Source organism: Euprymna scolopes, chromosome 45 (assembly GCF_053919585.1).
Source record: "Euprymna scolopes isolate OS-2025 chromosome 45, ASM5391958v1, whole genome shotgun sequence".
NCBI classification, from domain to species: domain Eukaryota; kingdom Metazoa; phylum Mollusca; class Cephalopoda; order Sepiida; family Sepiolidae; genus Euprymna; species Euprymna scolopes.
Window position 1 is genome coordinate 70,046,110 of NC_136526.1, and position 21,709 is coordinate 70,067,818.

The 21,709-nt window shown below is 33.2% G+C and overlaps 1 protein-coding gene across 3 annotated transcripts in view; it reads right to left on the bottom strand.

The window, feature by feature from the left end:
- Positions 1 to 16,755: 16,755 nt before the first annotated feature.
- LOC145269878 (neural cell adhesion molecule 1-B-like) overlaps positions 16,756 to 21,709 on the bottom strand; it is a 79,308-nt gene continuing 74,354 nt past the window's right edge. For 2 of the 3 annotated variants that reach the window (XM_080125625.1, XM_080125623.1), the window contains 3 exons: positions 20,967 to 21,017; positions 19,249 to 19,296; positions 16,756 to 18,259 (listed from right to left, as the gene is read on the bottom strand). In XM_080125625.1, the coding sequence (XP_079981751.1) occupies positions 18,237 to 18,259; positions 19,249 to 19,296; positions 20,967 to 21,017 (122 nt within the window). In that variant the 3' untranslated portion in view covers positions 16,756 to 18,236. The remainder of the gene's footprint in view (positions 18,260 to 19,248; positions 19,297 to 20,966; positions 21,018 to 21,709) is intronic. The other variant, XM_080125624.1, reaches the window with a different exon arrangement.

Here is a 21,709-nt window from a genome sequence, read left to right on the forward strand (position 1 = left end):
ATAATCTATCTATTATATCTATAAAAGTTAGAATGTGTGTGTGAGGTAGCCAGAGAGAGAGAGAGAGAGAGAGTAAGAACAATTTTCAACCTATATATTCAACAAATATTTGATCTACAGATTAGAAAATTTGTATATAGGGTATTCAGACATATGGAAATATATCTAGCATAATCTATCTATTATATCTCTAAAATTGAGAATGTGTGTGTGAGAGAGAGAGAGAGAGAACAATTTTCAACCTATATACTCAACAAATTTTTTTATCTACAGATTTGAAAATTTGTATATAGGGTATTCAGACATATGGAAATATATCTAGAGTAATCTATCTATTATATCTATAAAAGTGAGAATGCGTGTGTGTGTGAGAGAGAGCGACACAGAACAATTCTCAACCTATATATTCAACAAATTTTTTATGTACAGATCTGAAATATCACATTTGTATAGAAGTAGAAATCTTGATACCTACTCTGATACCTAATAAAAGAAAGGACACTCTTTAGGGCGGATTTTGATTATAACAAGTCACTAATTAGAAATTATAATAAACATTCTAATAATTTAAGAATTTTACCAAAATAAAATTGCATGGTAATCACCCAATTTCTGCCACAAAATTTTGATTGGCAGAACTCATAAACATAAAATATATATTTTCTAATTTCATCTTTTTTTTTTCTTTTTACATAATCTGGTTTGATGTTTTCCCAAATATTCAAATCACTATATTTTGCTGCTTAATATCAAATACAGCAACTGAGTTATTTTTATGCATCAAACAATTACATTTTCTCATTCATCCAAACTAATCACTGAACATCAATTTCATATTTTCTTCACTAAAATATTACTGTGCTTGATGTCATCAAGTGGAGCGGATCATTTTTTTTTCATTTGTTCACACATTTTTCCAATTTATATATATTTTAAAGATTCTTAGCCTATGTCATTGCATACCAATCTGTTTATTAAAAGTTAAGGTTCACTGTAAACACATATGTTACACCAAAATAAAAACGCTTCAGATAATGTCTTGATATTCAATTCAGTTTCTCACATGACATCTTATGAAGTTAGTAGAAATGTTACAGACTTTTGAATCTCAAACACTTTCAATACTGTGCACTGATATTTTCTTTTTTGCAATATAAGCACATTCATGATTTTTTTTACAAACGTTAAAAACTTTCACATTGTGTAGCAATATACTGAAACAATTATAAAAATATTTGTTTTTATTTTGAATGATGCAGGGCATCTGAAGAGAGATTTTTCTAACAAAATGAAAGTATAATTTTTAGCAATAGGTATCTAGGAAAAGGCCACTACATATGTTATAAGTTCCAAATTTCCACAACCTGGCCAATACTGGTACATGCTAGCAAATTTAGATTTGCAATTACAAAATATGATTCTAATTTTTTCCTTTGCTCTTTATTCTAACACTACACTAAGTTTACTGTGTTATTTCGCTACAGTTGATATTGTGTAGAACAATAAGAAAATCATAGTGAACAATGCATTCAACAAAATTTCACACACATTTCTAGATACCTATATCTAATAAGTTCAAAAGAAAGGACACACTTAGGGAGGTATTTTGGTGGTCAAGTCACTAAAAAGAGATTAGCTGGTTTCCCGGCATAGCCCAGGATATAATAAAGATTGACTGAAATACATGTTCTAGCTGGTTTCTAGGCGTTGCCAGGGATGTAATATAGACACATTATGTTGTATATTACCTGTTCTCTTCTCCCTAAGGTAAAACAATTTCATATACATGCTGTAAATTACCTATGCTAGGGATAAAACATGAACAATATCAGTCCTAGGGTAGATAAAACAAATAATACATAGAGATGAAAGATTCCTCTCCCCTAAGAATCAAACATATGTTCAATATCTGCTTTTGTTTTTTCATTGTTTATACGGTCCCGAGCAACGCCGGGTAGCCCTGCTAGTCTATATATATAAATCTCAAACGTCTGTGTGTATGTATGTATGTTTGTTTGTAACGCTAAAACTTTTGACAGACACAACCAGAGTTGACAAATTTGGTATCATATTGAAGCCCCATCGCCCGGATGACAAATATCGAAATTTCACGTCAAACGGACCACTAGAAGTGGGTCAACTGATCAGTTTTCTTCAAGGGGGGCCCCCAAATCCCAAACATCTGTGTGTATGTAGGTTTGTTTGTAACGCTAAAACTTTTGACAGAAAGATTCCTCTCCCCTAAGAATAAAACATATGTTCAATATCTGCTTTTGTTTTTTCATTGTTTATACGGTCCCGGGCAATGCTGGGTAGCCCTGCTAGTATATATATATATATAAGCGAAAATGTATGTATGTATGCGTGTTCGCTTTTTCTGTGTGTCTACAAAAAGCTTCTTTCAGAGAAGCGGTCGGTCAGTTCACAACTTTTTAAAACTTTTTATATCACATATAAATGGTAATATCTCACAATTAACAACGAAGCTCGCCTGTATATTTAATTTGGTCGATTTCGGGAAGATAAATATTCAATATTTGTCGCTCGCCGCATGTGGGTTAGTCTTTTTCCTATAACATCTTGGGTGTGGAAAAAAAAAAAAAAAAAAAAAAAAAAGCGTTCAGCAGTAAATGAATACTATCCCGCAGTCAAACTCATTAAAACGGGCACCTGCTAAATCCAAGTAATTAAATAAATTCAAACGTGTTTCCGTTAGCGTCTCGCGGTGGGGCAATGGTTAACATCGCATTTTTTTTCACACTTTAATTTACAACTTTACCTCAAGGGTTCGGGTTCGATCCTCATACTTACTTTTTTTTAACCCCCACCCCCACCCCCAAGCACCCGGGCAACGCCGGGTACCCCTCGCTAGTTTTTATATAAAACACATAATTAGACCCTAAGACTGAAACAAAACCCGAAAAAATTTAATTTTTTATTATTTTTTCAACATTTTTTTATTAGACTAAATGTACAACAATCGAGACCGCCATCTTGTTGTAAAATTTTGGCCTTTCTAATGCTTCATAGATTAGCCTTTTTGAGACCAAATTTGACCTTTTTTACGATCTTGTGGTAACCATGGTTCATGCAAGAGTGTAAAAAGGCCAAATTTGGCCTCAAAAATGCCAATCTGGCAATCCTTAGAAATGCCAAATTTTCAAAACAAGATGGCGGCCTCGATTGTCGTACATTTAGTCTAATAAAAAAAATGTTGAAAAACAATAAAAATTAAATTTTTTCCCGGTTTTATTTCAGCCTTAGGATCTAATAATGTGTTTTATATAAAAATAAATAATTTTTATAAATTTTTGTTTGTCAAATAATTTACGCCGCTGAAATACACATTTACCTCCAAACGATTTTCTTAATAGTCGCGTGCAGACTACATTTTGTATTATTAATTTATCAACTTTTTTAGATTTAAAAAAAATCGTCGCAGCTTTACTTTTTAATGTTTTGATTTAATTAAAAAAAAAAAAAAAAAAAAAAAAAAACATCACGCCCTAAATTTTAAGATGTAAAAATGAACGAATCTTTTAGTATGTTGTCTCCCTCGGCACAGTGACAAACTGTAAAATAGCGCCAGAACGCATTCTACAACATCTTGCTGCCCAAATCCCTATATAGTACCCCAGTAGTTGTCGCCCCTGATAGTAGCCCCCTACACCAAAGTGGCAATGTGCCTTGTTTGGGGTGAAAATATAATAATAAAAAATAATAATAATAATAGTTTCTTCCACAGAATTGCTAGACTTTGGAACTCTCTTCCAGGTTTCTGTTTTCACAACAACTGCACTGACATGCAGAAGTTCAGGTCTAACATGAACAAACATCTTACTGCTCAACTCCCTGCATAGTATCCCTCCAACTACTATCCCAGATGATAGTCCCCTACATCAAAGTGCCTTGTTTGGGGTGAAAATGGAATCAATTTTAAAAAATATTTCTGGAAATCTAAATTTATAAGGGAAATAATTACGCATGAAATAATAAAGAATTATCTCCCGTGGATAAGGGAAAACGTTAAAACCAAACAAAAAAAAAAGTATTTTTAGATCACAATTATTTTTTTTTATATTTTATTATTATTTCCAGCAAAACTATCCTCGTCCAAATTCGTCCGATCACAAAAAAGATTGTTTTTGTTTTACTCGAAATAACACAAACAAATCTGCCTTTTTTATCATTGGTTGTTTTTTGTTTTACGGCATATCAACCCTTTTCGGGTTATTTAATGCCGAATCCCGTGATTTTGAAGAAAAATGTTTTAATAGAATATATTTGTTGTTTTTAAGTCGGTTTCTATTTAACCCATAGTTGGGACCCTAACAGGTACTACCACTCAGAGTGGACCTGGGAGCAATGGTAATTAAAGGGTGGCTCAGGCTCCACACTCCTCAAAGCCCGCAAGCTGGGGTCTCACCACTGGATATAGTTTGCCTTTTTTTTTTTTTTTTTTTATTATTGGTTGTTTATTGTTTTTGTTTTACGTTATATCAACTATTTGGGGATTATTTAATGATGAATTCAGTAAGTTTATGCTCTAGTCCAGCACCTTACAGATGCTAAACTTCTGACCGACCAACAATATGGATTTAGACAAGCCCGTTCCACGGCAGACATCCTCACTGTAATCTCTGAACACATATACCATTCACTGGACAAAGCGGGAGAGGGCAGAGCGGTAGCTCTAGATATATCTAAGGCTTTTGACAGGGTATGGCATGAGGGTCTGCTCAGGAAGATTAGATCATACGGTATCACTGCTAGAATACTTAACATAATTAACTCCTTCTTAGATAAGAGAAAAATCCAGGTTGTCCTCGACGGTCGTACATCTAAACAATATGATATAAATGCGGGAGTGCCTCAGGGATCTATCCTTGGATCTCTGCTGTTCCTGATATTCATAAATGACCTCCCCGACAAAATTGCCTCTGAAATGGGTATATATGCTGATGACACCACACTCTATAGCAGGCACGACAGGAAAACAAATGAACATATATCTAAAGTAATGGCAGAAACACTAGAGGATGACCTCCAATCAGTAGTGGAATGGGGACAAAAATGGATGGTCACATTCAATGCCGCCAAGACAAAACTGGTTTCATTCAATAATTACAAGAAACCTTCTCTACCACCTATAGCAATGGCCAACGACTCTTTATCTGAGAGTACGTCTCTCAAGCTCCTTGGCCTAACGTTCACAGGAAACATGAGCTGGAACAATTACATCGAGAGCATTGCCAGGGCCGCTGCGAGGAAGGTGGGCTCTCTCTACCGTGCTAGAAAACTTCTAACACCCGAAAGTATCCTGTACCTCTACAAGGCCACTATTCGCCCATGTATGGAGTATTGCTGTCATATTTGGGCTGGTGCATCGGCTACTAGTCTCTCGCTCCTTGACAGGGTTCAAAAGAGAGTCGCAAATCTGATAGGCCCTAAACTGGCATCTAAGCTTCAGCCTCTGTCCCATCGTCGAAACGTTGCATCCCTCTGCCTGTTCTACAAGTATTATAATGGTGAATGCTCTGATGAACTGCAAGCACTTGTGCCCCCACGACGTAAACACCCTCGACAAACGCGACAAGCTGCAAAATCCCACCCCCACACTGTAGAGATCCCTAGATGTAAAAGATCTTTCTACTCCAGTAGTTTCTTCCCCAGAACTGCTAGACTTTGGAATTCTATTCCAGGTCACTGCTTCCCCAACTGTACTGACATGCATAAGTTCAAGTGCAACGTGAACCAACATCTCGCTGCCCAAATCCCTACATAGTACCCCAGTAGATGTTTTCCCTGATAGTAGCCCCCTACACCAAAGTGGCAATGTGCCTTGTTTGGGGTGAAAATATAATTAAAATAAAAAAATAAAAAATTTTTAAAAGTTTGAAAAAAAAATAGAAGCTTTTTATGATTGACGTTCTATATATCACCAAATATTTTTTCATGATACTTGGTTTGATTGTTTCGTGGAAGAAAATTCTGTTGTTGTTGACTTTCTTGAACATTAGGGGTTTTTTTTTTGTTTTCTTTTTTACACGGTGGTCACCACTTATCAAGGCCCGGAAGCCACTCAGGGATAAGGGTTATTGCAAGTACAGTACGTTAGTGTGGAGATTTGATGAAGTGTTTACTTAAGGGGGCGGTTCATTAGGAATTTATTAACGTTGGACTTGTAGACATCCAAGTTGTAGTCAGGTGGGAAGCAGGCAGACGGAACAGAGTTCCAAAGGCGTGCAGTTCTAAGAAAGAAGCTTTGTTCATGGAATCCACGTTTTGATTTAGGCACAGATAAAGAGTGGGGGAAATTTTTCACTGTGGATTAAGCTAGACGGGTGTTTTTCATGAAAGATTGGTGAGGGGGGACCAGAGATTGGAGTTCAGACGAGCACCTGCCATGAAAATAACGATAAAACAAGGATAGGCTCGCAACGTCTCTTCTGTGGGAGAGAGGTTGCAGGGTAGAGAAAAGGGCATTCCCCACTAAGTCACGAAGTCTACTTTGTATTCTGTCAAGGCAGGATAGGCTGTTTTTAGCAGCTCCTGCCCAGATATGGCAGCAGTATTCCATCCTTGGAGGTACTTGGCTTTTATATAGATAGAGAATTGCATCAGTAGTGAGATATCTTCTGGAGCGGTAGAAGGATCCCACCATCTTTCCAGCGACCTTGGCAACAGACTTGATGTACGTGTTCCATTTCAGATCAGGAGTAAAGGACAAACCCAGAAGCTTGTCAAAACACGGGGCTTCTCCCAGATTAGAGCCATTGATTTCAATTGATGCCAGATGGGGATCAGAGCGTTGATGATGTAAAGATAAGAGTTTGGTTTTAGATGCATTAAAGGTAACCAGCCACGACTTCCCCCACTGAACCACGCGCTCGAGATAATGTGTTTCCATAGATGGTCGTGTCATCAGCATAGATGTCAACGAATCATTTAAGTATGTGTTTAGGGAGGTCATTGATGTAGATCAGGAAGAGAGTTGGGCCCAGGATTGACCCCTGAGGGACTCCAGCATTAATACTGCAGGCCTCTGATTTTTGTCCATCGATCACTACTCTTATGAGCCTATCAGAGAGAAATGATTTAATGATTGAGAAAACATTTCCAGTTATACCATAGCTGGAAATCTTGTGAAGTAGGCCCTTATGCCATACCTTGTCGAAGGCCTTTGATATGTCAAGAGCAATTGCCCTAGAAAGGAAGCCTTTGTCAAGAGATTCACTAATCCTGTGAGATATAACAGTTAGCACATCTGCGGTAGATCTTGCAGAACGGAAACCATATTGTGTGTCACTAAGAAGATTGTTTTTACTGAGGTGGTTTACTATTTCTCTATTTAATATGGATTCCAGCAACTTACTCATAACACACAGGAGGCTTATTGGTCTGTACTGAGAGGGAGATGACATCACCTGAATTTTTAAATACAGGGCATACTGATGATGTTTTCCAGGGAGTTGGAAAGCACTTCTCGTTAAGGCAACGCTTAAACAGTTTCGTGAGTATGGGAGCAAGTTCTGGTTGAAGCTTTTTTAACACTATAATTGAGATGCCGTCAGGGCCAGTTACTTTACTGAAATCAAGGTTCTTGATTAACTTGGCGACCTCATGCACAGATATTTGTATGTTACCTAGCGTGTTCTGTGTTATAGGAGGAAATATGGGGAGTTGATGGCCTTCATCGCATAGGGTAGAATTAGCTGCAAAGTTCGACATACTTGTTGTAGACAAGAAAACCAGAAAAGTTATTAGAGCTTCAGCTGACATTATTAATATGCTCTTAGCTATCATTGGATACAGACCGCAAAGACTAATCAAGTGTAAAGGGTATAACACCTGGAGCGCCCTTTTTAACTCGGATCAAGACTGCATTACAATTTTGCAGCAAGAAATTATCACTTCTAACTACATTCTGAGATCGGAAGATATGGGCAAAGGTCGGACAACAGTGTCCATATTTCATGTTCCGCATTATGTAAACGGTGAACATTTAGTCGCCTTCCTACTAAAATATGGCGAAATAGTATCCGTATCCTGTGATGAATTCAATGGAACTTGGTCATTAGACATTCTTTTAGATAAAGAAAACCTCGCCAACATCCCCTCTTTTTTGGAAGTTGTGAGGAGAAATTACCAATCATCATAGCAGGAAGGCACCCAACATGTTGGCGCTGCGGAGAAATAGGCCACTTAACTTCGGAATGCCAACTTAAAAAGCCTACACCTAACCCCAAAACCAGAGTGGAGCAGCATTTGGGGGTCAACATTGACACAAAAGATCCCCTTCCGGGAGAACAACCTAAAGAACAAGAACCCTGGCAGATAGTAACTGGCAAAAAAACTCCTGGTTGACTATCCCTGGAACAAAGCAGAGAGGAAGCGATGCTTGCGAAAGACCCTGGCAGAGACAAGTATGTCTCTGCCAGGGTTTTTCGCATCGAAATTGTCAATCTGTAAAAAAAAAGATTTGATGCTCAAAAAAAAACCAAATCTCCCCTCAAATCTCAGAACCCTTCACCTAAATTGGACCTTAAAACAAACCTCAACCCTATCACAAAGTCTCCCATAAAGTTAAAACCAGCTCACCTTCTATAATGCCTCCTCCTATTTCATCTCCTCCCGCTGCCAAAATGCCCAAACTTATCCCATTAAGTCTTCCACTCATGTCTCCCCTATTTCTTCCATGTCAGCTACTCCTCATTCCACCCCTCCCGCATCCCCCGCAAGACACCCCTCCCCTGCTCCTACTCCCATGGATACGGAAAGGAGCCCTTCCCTGGAGAGAAAAAGTGTACATTACCTACCTGGTAGGGATATTTGTAAACTTAGCAACCCCCAAATTAACAACTCCGTCTACTTCAAGGGGGTCGACTTAACAAAATTAAGAGATTTCAGGGAGGTGGCAGGTAAGCCCATCGATGACCCCCTTAATTTCCCCCAAGCAAAAAGAGTGCTTACCGTCATCCGGAAAAAGGAGGAGGCAAAAGACTTATGGGCAATGCTAGATGAAGCCGATAAAGCGTTTAATCTAGCATTGCCCTTAGCAATCTATAAAGACTCAAATATTAGAAACCTGCAGAAATGTCAAACTGCACCCTTCCCTCTATAGGATAGCCACATTAACTTACCTTTCGCATGTCAGTGGTATCTCTCGTGACGGCTCATCGACACTCAGATGTGTTCTTATTCCCTCATGAGAGCCATCAGAATGCTCACGACCGCGATGTTCGTTTCTTGTTCCCAACCCTAAGATGCAATCATGGATCTCAAGCTTGTAGTGTGAATGTCCAAGAGCCGACTCGCGAAAATGGCGCTTGAGTTTGGACCTGCAGCACCTCGGAGTGGATATTTGCTGTGCAGGAAACCCATTTTATTACTGGCGACCATTTACGTGCGCTGTCTTAGACCTTTAGGGCTTACTCAGCATACTTTAATTCTCACTCAAGAGGGGTTTCCTGGCTAGTTAAAAGGTCCCTAGATGCATCGTGTGACCCGTGCTACGTGGATCCCGAGGGAAGACTATGTGTTTTGGATGTTACCATGAAGGGCAGGGCATTTCATCTTATTGGGGTTTATGCGCCCAATAGCCACGTTGAGCTGGCTGCTTTTTTTCGGCGAATCTAGCAGTTCATGGATACTTCTTGAACGGTTATCTTAGCGGGAGACTGGAACGCGGTCCTGGATCCCGAGTTAGATCGATTTGGGTTATCTTCTAGAGGAACTAACAGAGATCGGGATGCTGTTTTATTTTGTGAATTTGTGGATAAGTTTGATCTTATCGACAAATTCCGAAATGAAAAGCCCCGTGACTTATTGTGGACTTGGACAGGTAGACGCGGCTCTGGTCCGGTAAAGCTCTCGAGCTATATCGACCGGTTCTTAGTTAGGAGAGTCGATGTAGGAGTAGTGAATTGTCCAAGTTTCCACAATATAGTTTTGTTACTGCTAACTTTAAGTCCGAATAGAAACGTCAAAAAATAAATAAATAAATGTAATCGCCTAAAAAATAGAAATTTAAAAACAATAGATTATTTATCTGTCAGGAGCCACAGCTGTTCTAAAACTTAAAATTGGCTCTTAAATGGGTTATAATTTTATCGTAAATTTTTACGCGACACTGATCCCCTACTCTAAATTTTAAAAATATGTTTTTTCCTTCCGTCAAGTTTTCCTATAGTGTTCACACATAATCCCTTAAAAAAGTAGGAACACTTTCTTAACAAGAAGAGGGCAGTTGTGGGAGAGTTCGTTTCATGTGGATTCCAAAATGGCTGGACCTATTTTATGAACTTTCACACGAACGTACTTTATGTGCCTGGCAGTGTTCTTTAATAGGTTGTGTATCGAAATAATCGGATAAAAAAATGATCAGGCAATTTTGACCAAAGTTAACACCGTACACAGCCTAACATAACAAGTGCTTTTAAGAAGTGTTACTACCACACAAGCAGAAAGGCCTGACATAAAATCAACAGTACGTTCTTTGATATGACAGTATGAATGTTTTTGTGTAAAGTATAACTGAACTATGACACTTGGCGTTTCATTTTAGACAAATTCAAATTATTATCACTACACACCCATGCATATAAAATCAACAATATTGTTTAGAGATGACAGGTGCGCATTAGAAATTAAAGTTTCTGTTTAAAGCACAATTGAAGCATGATACTTGACTTTTTGCATTTTAAACTTTAATTCAAGCCATTATATAAATTTTTTTATAAAATCAACACACACAAACACAACACAGGTACACACATACACACATCCACACACGCAACAAAATCACATACGCAACTCACTCACATAGACTCTCACACATACACACACTCACACATACAGATACGCTCACACTCAAACTCACGCACACTCACACAATACACTAATACTCACACACATTCGCACTTATACACAACACACAAACCTTCATACACAAAACACACTCACACACTCACGCATACGAAACACACTCACACACACACACACAAGCACACGAAAAACACACACTCACACAACACGCACACTTACACACACAACACAATCACACACTCAAATTCACACATACAACACACTCACACACTCATTCAAACTTATTAGAGGCAATAAATAATATAAAATATAAAACAAAATATAGTTTTAAAATATTTTAATCATGTTTAAATGCAAAAGTTTAGGAAAAATAAGCGTTTCCAAATATATATTAAAAATTAAAACATCTGCTGTAAAGTGGGCGTGAATGCGAAAACTAATATTACTCAGTTAATGTCCTAACCCATTGGCCCCACGGTGACAGCAATAATACGATGTTGAACATTTATGTAGTTAACGTATCCGGAAAGTGAAGCAGTTCACGCATGAGTAGATTCTAAAACCGTTTAGAAAGAAACAATCTTACGTACTCCCCCCCCACATCAGATTCTGTGGTCGTTAAGGTAGAAAAATACATATTTTGTTCTAACTTTCAAATATTCTGTGTCCGAGTCTCTGCCCTTAAAGACAATACCAGAATCATTCTTATCCGCTTACACACACATGATTATGATTACAGCATCTTTCCAGATTATCGCCGGCACATTGAATTCTCCACGTCTCGTCATCGATGCCATCTTAGATGACTCTGCAGTTCCGCCACAGATTTGCACATATTGAAGCAGATATGACATACAAATTGAGCAATTTCCACTGAGTTGACTTCATCAGGAGGTTGAAGAGTATTCCTATGAACAATCACATGTCTTCTCAAACCAGCAGTTCTTAGCAGAAGCACTCGTCCACAAGTGTCGCATTTCCAGCTCTGTGTGTCATGGTTAAGACCATCAATAAAACCTTTCCAAGCTCTCGATTCAGATTGCTGTAAGCCTGCTTTCATTTCTCTAGAGCATCACAACTTTCACGTACAAGCTTTCGCCACTTCGGCCTTGGCAGAGTAAGTTCTTCCTATGTGTCGATGTTGATTTGCAGGACTTTATGCAGCCTCTGAACCTCTTCCTGTGCTTATTTTGAGGGCACTTGCCATTTTCCAGCTTCCCATAAAAAAACTGTTTCGGCAGCCTACAATCTTTCATTAGAACCAGATTGCTCACCCAACGCTTGTGAGATCTGATTACAAGAGTCTCAACACTAGAGAAACATGGTCTCACAAGGACATCAGTGTCGGGTACTTGTGCTTGTCACTTGATGGATAAGATATGTCTCAAGCATTTTTGGTGAAATTGTTCAAACCATTTAATGTGCTTTTGTTGCAGTGTCCATGTCTCTGATGAATAAAACAGTGTGGTTAGCACACAGGTCTTCTAAACGCAGATCCATGTCCTGTCTGTAATGCCATGGTAAGACCATACTCTATTCTCCAAACTTCCAAACAAATACATAAATACATAATATACATTAGTGTTAGGACGATTATCAGAATCGGAAATCGAAAAAATAGGAACTTTTCAGTGTATCGGAATCGGTATCGGAATCAGAAATAATACTCATATTTTGACATCAAAATCTATATTCATAAAAATAGTATTAAAAAAAAACAATGTAAATTTATTTTACTTGTGCCAAAAAAAAAAATGGCTTTTGCTCGGTCATTGGCAAACCCTTTGCGCTTGCACGTACATAAATGCCTACCACTGATAGCATATAGAATTACATTGCTTAATATATGGAAAATTACTTGCTTGCGGTGAAAATGTGCGCGTTTCAGTGTTTAGAAATAGTCACCGCTGATAACATAAGGAATTACACTATCTGTATGCATATTTTTCTTTCTTTTTTTTTTCAATTTCCTCGTGTCTTTATTAAAAGATGAAAGCAGAAGAAAACCTTTTAGCAAATAAGCAAACAAAAAATGTCTCCTCACTTGGTGGCCAGAAAGTATGTGCTCAATTTAAGTGAAATTTACATGGAAAAGCAATCACCCACTTTTCGAAAAAGTAATTTCTTCATATCATGCAAACTACTTATCTGCCCCAAATTAAAATGTGATATTCGTTTTCAGCATATCTGAAAATTTATAAAAGTCGTCATTTAACAGATTTTTGGAGGAGTTGGAAAGAAACTTGTCGTTGACCGAAATTTTTTTTATTTGTTTAAAAGTCCTTTGGGGGACACTTCTGCAGTAAGCTGACGCTGGCTATAGTTAGGGGGCGATAACTCCAATTTCTTCTTGATCAAATAACGCGGCGAATAAGTAACAAACAAACTTTTTTCTCCGAACAGAAAAATATTTGAAAACCAAAACATTTATTGTATAAAAATGCATCAAAATGTAAAAACATTTATTGTATGAAAATGTATCAAAATATAATTGTAAAAACATTTATTGTATCAAAATGTATCACTATATAATTGTAAAAACATTTATTGTATCAAAATGTATCACTATATAATTGTAAAAACATTTATTGTATGAAAATGTCTCACTATATAATTGTAAAAACATTTATTGTATGAAAATGTATCAAAATATAATTGTAAAAACATTTATTGTATCAAAATGTATCACTATATAATTGTAAAAACATTTATTGTATGAAAATGTATCACTATATAATTGTAAAAACATTTATTGTATGAAAATGTATCACTATATAATTGTAAAAACATTTATTGTATCAAAATGTATCACTATATAATTGTAAAAACATTTATTGTATGAAAATGTATCACTATATAATTGTAAAAACATTTATTGTATGAAAATGTATCACTATATAATTGTAAAAACATTTATTGTATAAAAATGTATCACTATATAATTGTAAAAACATTTATTGTATCAAAATGTATCACTATATAATTGTAAAAACATTTATTGTATCAGAATGTATCACTATATAATTGTAAAAACATTTATTGTATGAAAATGTATCACTATATAATTGTAAAAACATTTATTGTATGAAAATGTATCACTATATAATTGTAAAAACATTTATTGTATGAAAATGTATCACTATATAATTGTAAAAACATTTATTGTATGAAAATGTATCACTATATAATTGTAAAAACATTTATTGTATGAAAATGTATCACTATATAATTGTAAAAACATTTATTGTATGAAAATGTATCACTATATAATTGTAAAAACATTTATTGTATCAAAATGTATCACTATATAATTGTAAAAACATTTATTGTATGAAAATGTATCACTATATAATTGTAAAAACATTTCTTGAAAAGTCTGCGTAAGAAAATATAATTTTAATAAAATAATTTTGTAATAAAAGCAACATTGGATTTTTATAAAGTAAAATAGCTTTTTTCCGAACAAATGAATAATTTCAATGAATTTTTTTTTAATTAAAGCAACTTTGAAGGATCAACAACAAATTAATAATTTAAATGGTTGTTTGTTTGTTTTTGTTTTTTTGGCCGAGAAGTTCCACCTGACGACAGTTTAGTGAAACGCAACAAAAAAGATGACCGCCGTCCGCATACAGCAGAAGTGCCTTTAGCTGCTTCGTGAACACAAAAGAGTGTTAAAACTAAATTAATTTTTCTAAATAAGATGTTTGTTTTATTATTTGATGATATAAGAAGTGATTTTTTTTGTTTGTTTCGTAATAGCACAAGCAGTAATTTTTAAAAAAATAAATATATGGTTTTCTTTTTTGTGTCTTCCGTTCGGTTTCATTACATAATCAACCGTATCCACTTCCGGTAGCTTTATATTTTTCCGAGCAGTGATCTGGGACATTACCAAAAAAATATACAAATTTATTTTCTTTAGGAGGGGGGGGGCGGTTTAAATAAAATTTCGAGACATTTTTGTGACCAAGAGCGGAGGACCGATATTAAATACAAAAATTAACATTGTTTTCATGCTTCTAAAAAAACCCTCATAACCTTTAAATCAATATATATATATATATATATATATATATATATATATATATATATATATATATATATATATATATAGCCAGTAGAGTTTAGTTTCCTAGAAGTACATCCAATGAAACAACATGTGTCTACCAAAGAGTGCTTAATGAGTGAACAGAGCAGGTATATTTAATTTATTTTTAGCAAACATTGATGGCTACATATGTGCATACATGTTTCTGTAATCACCCGTGTTGTGGGATTACGTCTTCAGCCCAAGAATTATCGTCGGGGGACTCATGTGTGTATAAATAAATTTAATATATATATATATATATATATATATATATATATATATATATATATATATATATATATATATCGAGAACTCATGTTTGTATAAATAAACTTGATATACAGAAACATGTATGCACATATGTAGCCATTGATGTTTGTATAAATAAAATAAATATATCTGCTCTGTTCACTCATTGAGCACTATTTTGGTAGACACATGTTATTTCATTGGATGTACTTCTAGGAAACTAAATTCTACTGGCTCTATATATATATATATATATATATATATATATATATATATATATATATATATATATATATATATGAACAAATGATTAATAAAACATGTTAAAAAACATTTTGAAAAAGAGTTAAAAACATTTTAATTTTAAAAAGGAAGCACAAGATAAGTGGATAGTCCTTAATCATTTACTTGATTCTTCCGGCCTTGGCAGACGTGTTTTAAATATTCTCTCCAGTGCTTTTTCTGTGCACATTTGAACTTTTCTTTTAATGATTTTGAACTCATTCCATACGCGATTCTTTTGGAACTTACTTGTGGAGTGGAAGTTTTTAATTCGACCGTGTTGGGATTTTACCATTCTTGGATTTTTTACCCTTCACCGGACTATCCATTCATGTGAAATATTTTTATCATTTTTTCTTTTACCTCCTATTCCCCTTACCCCACCTTTTTTTTTAACCAAGTAAGATCTGTGACTTACTTGTGGTTTCATTAAATACTTTTACATGCAAAATCCGATCCTGTATTTTGCTAATTCCTGCCCTCTGATGAGAAGGAGAGTATTTCTTCGAAACTCCGCGGATTAAGGACTATCCACTTATCTTGTGCTTCCTTTTTAAATTAAATATGTTTTTAACTCTTTTTCAAGATGTTTTTTTAACATGTTTTATTAATCATTTGTTCATATTATAAGCTCTATTTCCTTTTCGGTTTTATTGAGCTTTTACATCTGGTTGAGATTACTTTAATATTTATACTATATTTTAAGTTTACCATTTTGATTACCTTGGTAAACTTCTTGTAATTTTTATTTCTTATATATATATATATATATATATATATATATATATATATATATATATATATATATATATATATATATATACACACATGAATATATATATACGTATACATGAATATATACGTATACATGAATATATATATACGTATATATGAATATATATATATGCATATTCATGAATATATATATATGTATGTATGTATGTATGTATGTATGTATGTATATATGTATATTTTTTTTTGTGAAAAAATGTGTGAATTTGTTTATATCATCGTCAGTTACTATTCCAAAAGTGTTTGTCTCAACCAAACTTTTTATTTAAAAAAAAAAACAAAAACAAAAATAAGCGTCTTTAATTTATGTCCGTTGGACTGTTTACATTTTGACTATTCGTCGCTGAGTTTATTTGTGAAAAAATGTGTGAATTTGTTTATATCATCGTCAGTTACTATTCCAAAAGTGTTTGTCTCAACCAAACTTTTTATTTAAAAAAAAATAAATAAATAAGCGTCTTTAATTTATGTCGGTGGACTGTTTACATTTTGACTATACGTTGCTGAGTTACTTTGTGAAAAAATGTGTGAATTTGTTTATATCATCGTCAGTTACTATTCCAAAAGTGTTTGTCCCAACCAAATTTTTAAATAAGAAAAAACAACAAAGCGGGAGACCAGTACCCGCATTAAGCTGGTCTTCAGTTTGACTTGTTGCTGGCTATCTTGCTCTAGCTTGTTGCTGGATGTCAACATTTTGAACCGAGAGAGAGATTTACCTGTCGTACAAAGCTAAAACTCTGTAACACCATCTTTGTATAGATACTCCCTCAGGTATTTGTCTATTATAAAAAAAAAAAGAAAAAAAGTCCTGTGGCGATAAAAAAGCTGTGACGTGTGTATGCCTGTAATGCTGGATGCATGTAACAACTATTCTGCCATCATTATATGTATCTATGTATGTGTGTGTGTATGTCTATATGTGTATGTGTGTATATATTTATATATGTACATGTGAGTTTATATGTATTTATATCTATGTGTATATGTGTGTATATGTGTCTATGTGTATATATGTTTGTGTGTGTACATATATACATTTATAAATGTTTGTATGCATGTATGTGTGTATGCATGTATGTGCATTATGCAGGTGTGTATGTATATATATTTGTATGTGTGCATGTATGTGTGTATGTGTATTAATGCATATATATGGATGTGTATGTATATGTAGGTAAGTGTATGTATATATATGTGCATATGTGTACGTATATGTATGTGTAAGTATATGTGTGTATGTATTTGTATATGTGGATGTATATGTATGTATATGTGTATGTATGAATGTGGGTATGTATATGTATGTTTGTGTATTATGCATTGTGTATGTATATGGGTATATATGAGCGTATGCTTATAGACATATATGTATGTATGTATGTATGTATGCATGTATACATTTATATGTATGTATACCAATGACCGTCTTGTTTATGTTTGCATGTGTGTATGTATATGTATGTGTGCGTATTGTGTATTGTGTATGCACGAATGTATATATGTGTGTGCGTGTATATATATATATGTATGTATAACAATGACCGTCTTTAGTGTCATGTCTGCTTGAGTATGTGAATTCGCTGGCAGGACTATATGCCTTTTTTCGGGCTCATGAACCTTCAGTATCTGAGGGAGTGGCACTCGTCTGACAAGACGTTGCAATCATCATATATGTATGTATGTATGTATGTATATATGTATGTATGTATGTATGTATGTATGTCGCATATATGTGTGTGAGTTTGTGATTTGTACACTATTTACTGTACTTCTTGATTTTATTGTCATTTTTCTCAGGTTTTTGATTTTTATTGTCATCTTTCTCAAATTCTTTCAAATTCAAGGAATGCAAAGTTTATCAAATCTTGATTCCTCATTCGTTTGAAAAGATAATCAAACTTCAAGTTTATTATAAAACAGTTTTTCTTTACAAAAACAATATTTTTTTTATAGAAACATTCATTTCTATCTTTTTGTTGCACCTCGAGATTTAAATATGTTTTGCTGGTTCACCTAAAAAAGAAACAAAATTTTATTTATAACAATAGGATTTTATTTATAGAAACAAAATTTTATTTATGGAAACAAAATTTTATTTATTGAAACATAATTTTATTTATAGAAACAAAATTTTATTTATAGAAACAAAATTTTATTTATAGGAACAAAATTTTATTTATAGAAACAAAATTTTATTTATGGAAACAGTGTTGTCTTTATAGTTACAACGTTGTTTAATTTATTTATTAATAGGAAATTGAATTTGTAGAAACAAATTTCATTTATTAACACAAAATTTCATTCATAGAAATTAATAGGAAATTGAATTTGTCGAAACAAATTTCATTTATTAACACAAAATTTCATTCATAGAAAGATATTTTATAATTCAAAGTTTTATTAATAGGAAATTGAATTTGTAGAAACAAATTTCATTTATTAACACAAAATTTCATTCATAGAAATTAATAGGAAATTGAATTTGTCGAAACAAATTTCATTTATTAACACAAAATTTCATTCATAGAAAGATATTTTATAATTCAAAGTTTTATTAATAGGAAATTGAATTTGTAGAAACAAATTTCATTTATTAACACAAAATTTCATTCATAGAAATTAATAGGAAATTGAATTTGTCGAAACAAATTTCATTTATTAACACAAAAGTTCATTCATAGAAAGATATTTTATAATTCAAAGTTTTATTCATAGGAATAAAATTTATTTATAAATATCAAGTTTTATTTATAGAAACTAAATACATTTATTAATACAAAAAGTTTTGTCGAAACAAAATTTATTTATAAATATAAGTTTTATTTATAAAAACAAATTAAATTTATTAATGCAAACTTTTATTTATAAGAAGATTTTCTTTTTTAAAGTCTCAAGTTTTATTTATAAAAACAAATAACATATATTGTTACAGAATTATCTTTATTATTGATGTATATTTATAAATCAATCGTTTATTTACAAAAAGAAACTCTTATACCTACCTTTTTGTTGAGTTTCAATATTTTTATAAGTATGTTTCTTTTGTTCATCTTAAATAAGAAGAAAAATTACAAATATTTAAAAATAATCTATTTTAGGGAAAAAAATATTTTTTGAGCTGACGTATTATAAAACTGACTTTGAATCTTGATGTGTTAATCTTCCATTTAAGCAAGTTTGTTGGTTAGACAATTGTAGTGGAGTCGGAAAGGGTGAAAGTAGGAACACGACGACTTGGTGAGAATAAGAACATCTATATCAAGCAAGAGTTAGTGCTACAGAAAAGGTTAGTAAGTCCGTGGGGAGTCGTCTCTGTATGACATCCAGGATAGCTCTCATTGAGAGGTCTAGATTTGCTGGTTATATGACTAATGGACAAGGTTATAAGGGTGGGTATGTCTCCACAGCAACAATTCTTAAGGATATTGTAAACTATATCTCATAAGAAATTTTAATTGAAAGAAACAAATATTTATATATAGAAAAATACTTTACTTATAAGAATAGAATTCCGGTTATAAAACTAAATTTTACTTAAAGAAACAAATATTTATTTATAGAAAAATACTTTACTTATAAAAATAGAATTTCGGTTATAAAACAAAATTTTAATTAAAGAATCAAATTTTTATTTATAAGAACAAAGTTTCAATTACAGAAACCAAATTTCAATTATTATTTCATTTTCACTCCAAACAAGCCACAGTACCACTTTGATGTAGGAAAATACCATAATGTTCAGAATTTACAAGAATAATATGTAGGGAGTTGAGCAGCAAGTCTGTTTCCATTACACTCGAACTTCTGCACGTCAGTACAGTAAGTGAAACAGCCCTAGGGAAGAAACTATTAGAGTAAGAGGGTAAATGTAAATCAAGGAATCTTTACTGTATATGGGGTGGGATTTTGCTGTTTTTCTGACGTCAAAGATATTTATGGCGAGAGGGAAAAAGCTTGAAGTTCATCGGAGCACCTACCATACAAATACTTGTAAAACAGGCAAAGGGATACAACATTTTGTCGATGGGACAGAGGCTGAAACCTAGCTGACATTAAGAGACTTATTAGGTTGGCAACTCACTTTTGAATCCTGTCCAGGGGTGAGTCTAGTAGCAGATTCACCAGCCCAAATGTGACAACAATATTCCATACATGGGAGAATAATGGCCTTGAAGAACTTCAGGATACTTTCATGTGTCGGTCAAAATCCTTAAAACAAGTAGGATATTGTTGCATATTGAGCGAACGACAGAATTATCGCCGGTTGTACACACACGCAAGGGATTGTTGAACCCTCCCCCTCAAAAAAAAACATTCATTCAGAAATCAAAATATTGCAGGGTTTCTTTCCATGCGAGACATGGCACTACAACCACTCCGATATTATACAAATGATTATAGAGCAGCTGTCCTAAGCGCTACTAAAGAGTTAGTGTTTATGTACTATCAATCGGAATACGACAGTCAGACAAACTCTTAAACTGGTACCTCTAACCTGTAAGATAAGAGTAACCTAGTTTTATCGTGCATTTATACATGGTAGACATGCAACCCCAAAATGGCACAGTTTTAGCAGAAGGGAGTCAGGTGGAAGTATGGGGGGGCGTTTATTACTTCAATCAGGAAACAAGGACAAACACTGGGCGTCTCTAATTATAGGAACAAAATTTAAATTATAGGAACAAAATTTCAATTATAGAAAGCAAAGTGTTATTTCTACCTTTTTTTAATTCCTCGTGATTTTCATAAACATATCTTGTTGGTTTATCTGCTAAAACCAAGAATAAAAATATTGATATTAATTATAAGAGATGAATTTGTTTAGTAAAATTAAGAATAAAAAATATTGACATTGATTATAAGAAATGAATTTTTTAAGTAAAATTAAGAATAATAAATATTGACATTGATTATAAGAAATGAATTTTTTAAGTAAAATTAAGAATAAAAAATATTGACATTGATTATAAGAAATGAATTTTTTAAGTAAAATTAAGAATAAAATAATATTGACATTGATTATAAGAAATGAATTTTTTAAGTAAAATTAAGAATAAAAAAATATTGACATTGATTATAGGAAATGAATTTTTTAAGTAAAATTAAGAATAAAATAATATTGACATTGATTATAAGAAATGTATCTGTTTAGTAAAAATATACTTCTTTATCATTCGTTAAATTTGAATTATTTCATGGAAATGGAAATAAGTTTCATTTTGGACAAAAACATTTTTTTTTATAAAAACAAATTTGTATTCATAGGAACAATGTAAGTTTTATATTGACTATAATTTATAGTGCATTTTATAGGAACAAAGATTTATTTATAGGAACAAAATATTTTGAGAGGAAATTGTTTCATTCATGACAACAAGAATTTTATTGATAGTTACAAAGTTTTTTTTTTTATTGCAACAGAGTTTTAGGAACAAAGATTTTTTTATAGGAAAATATTTTTTA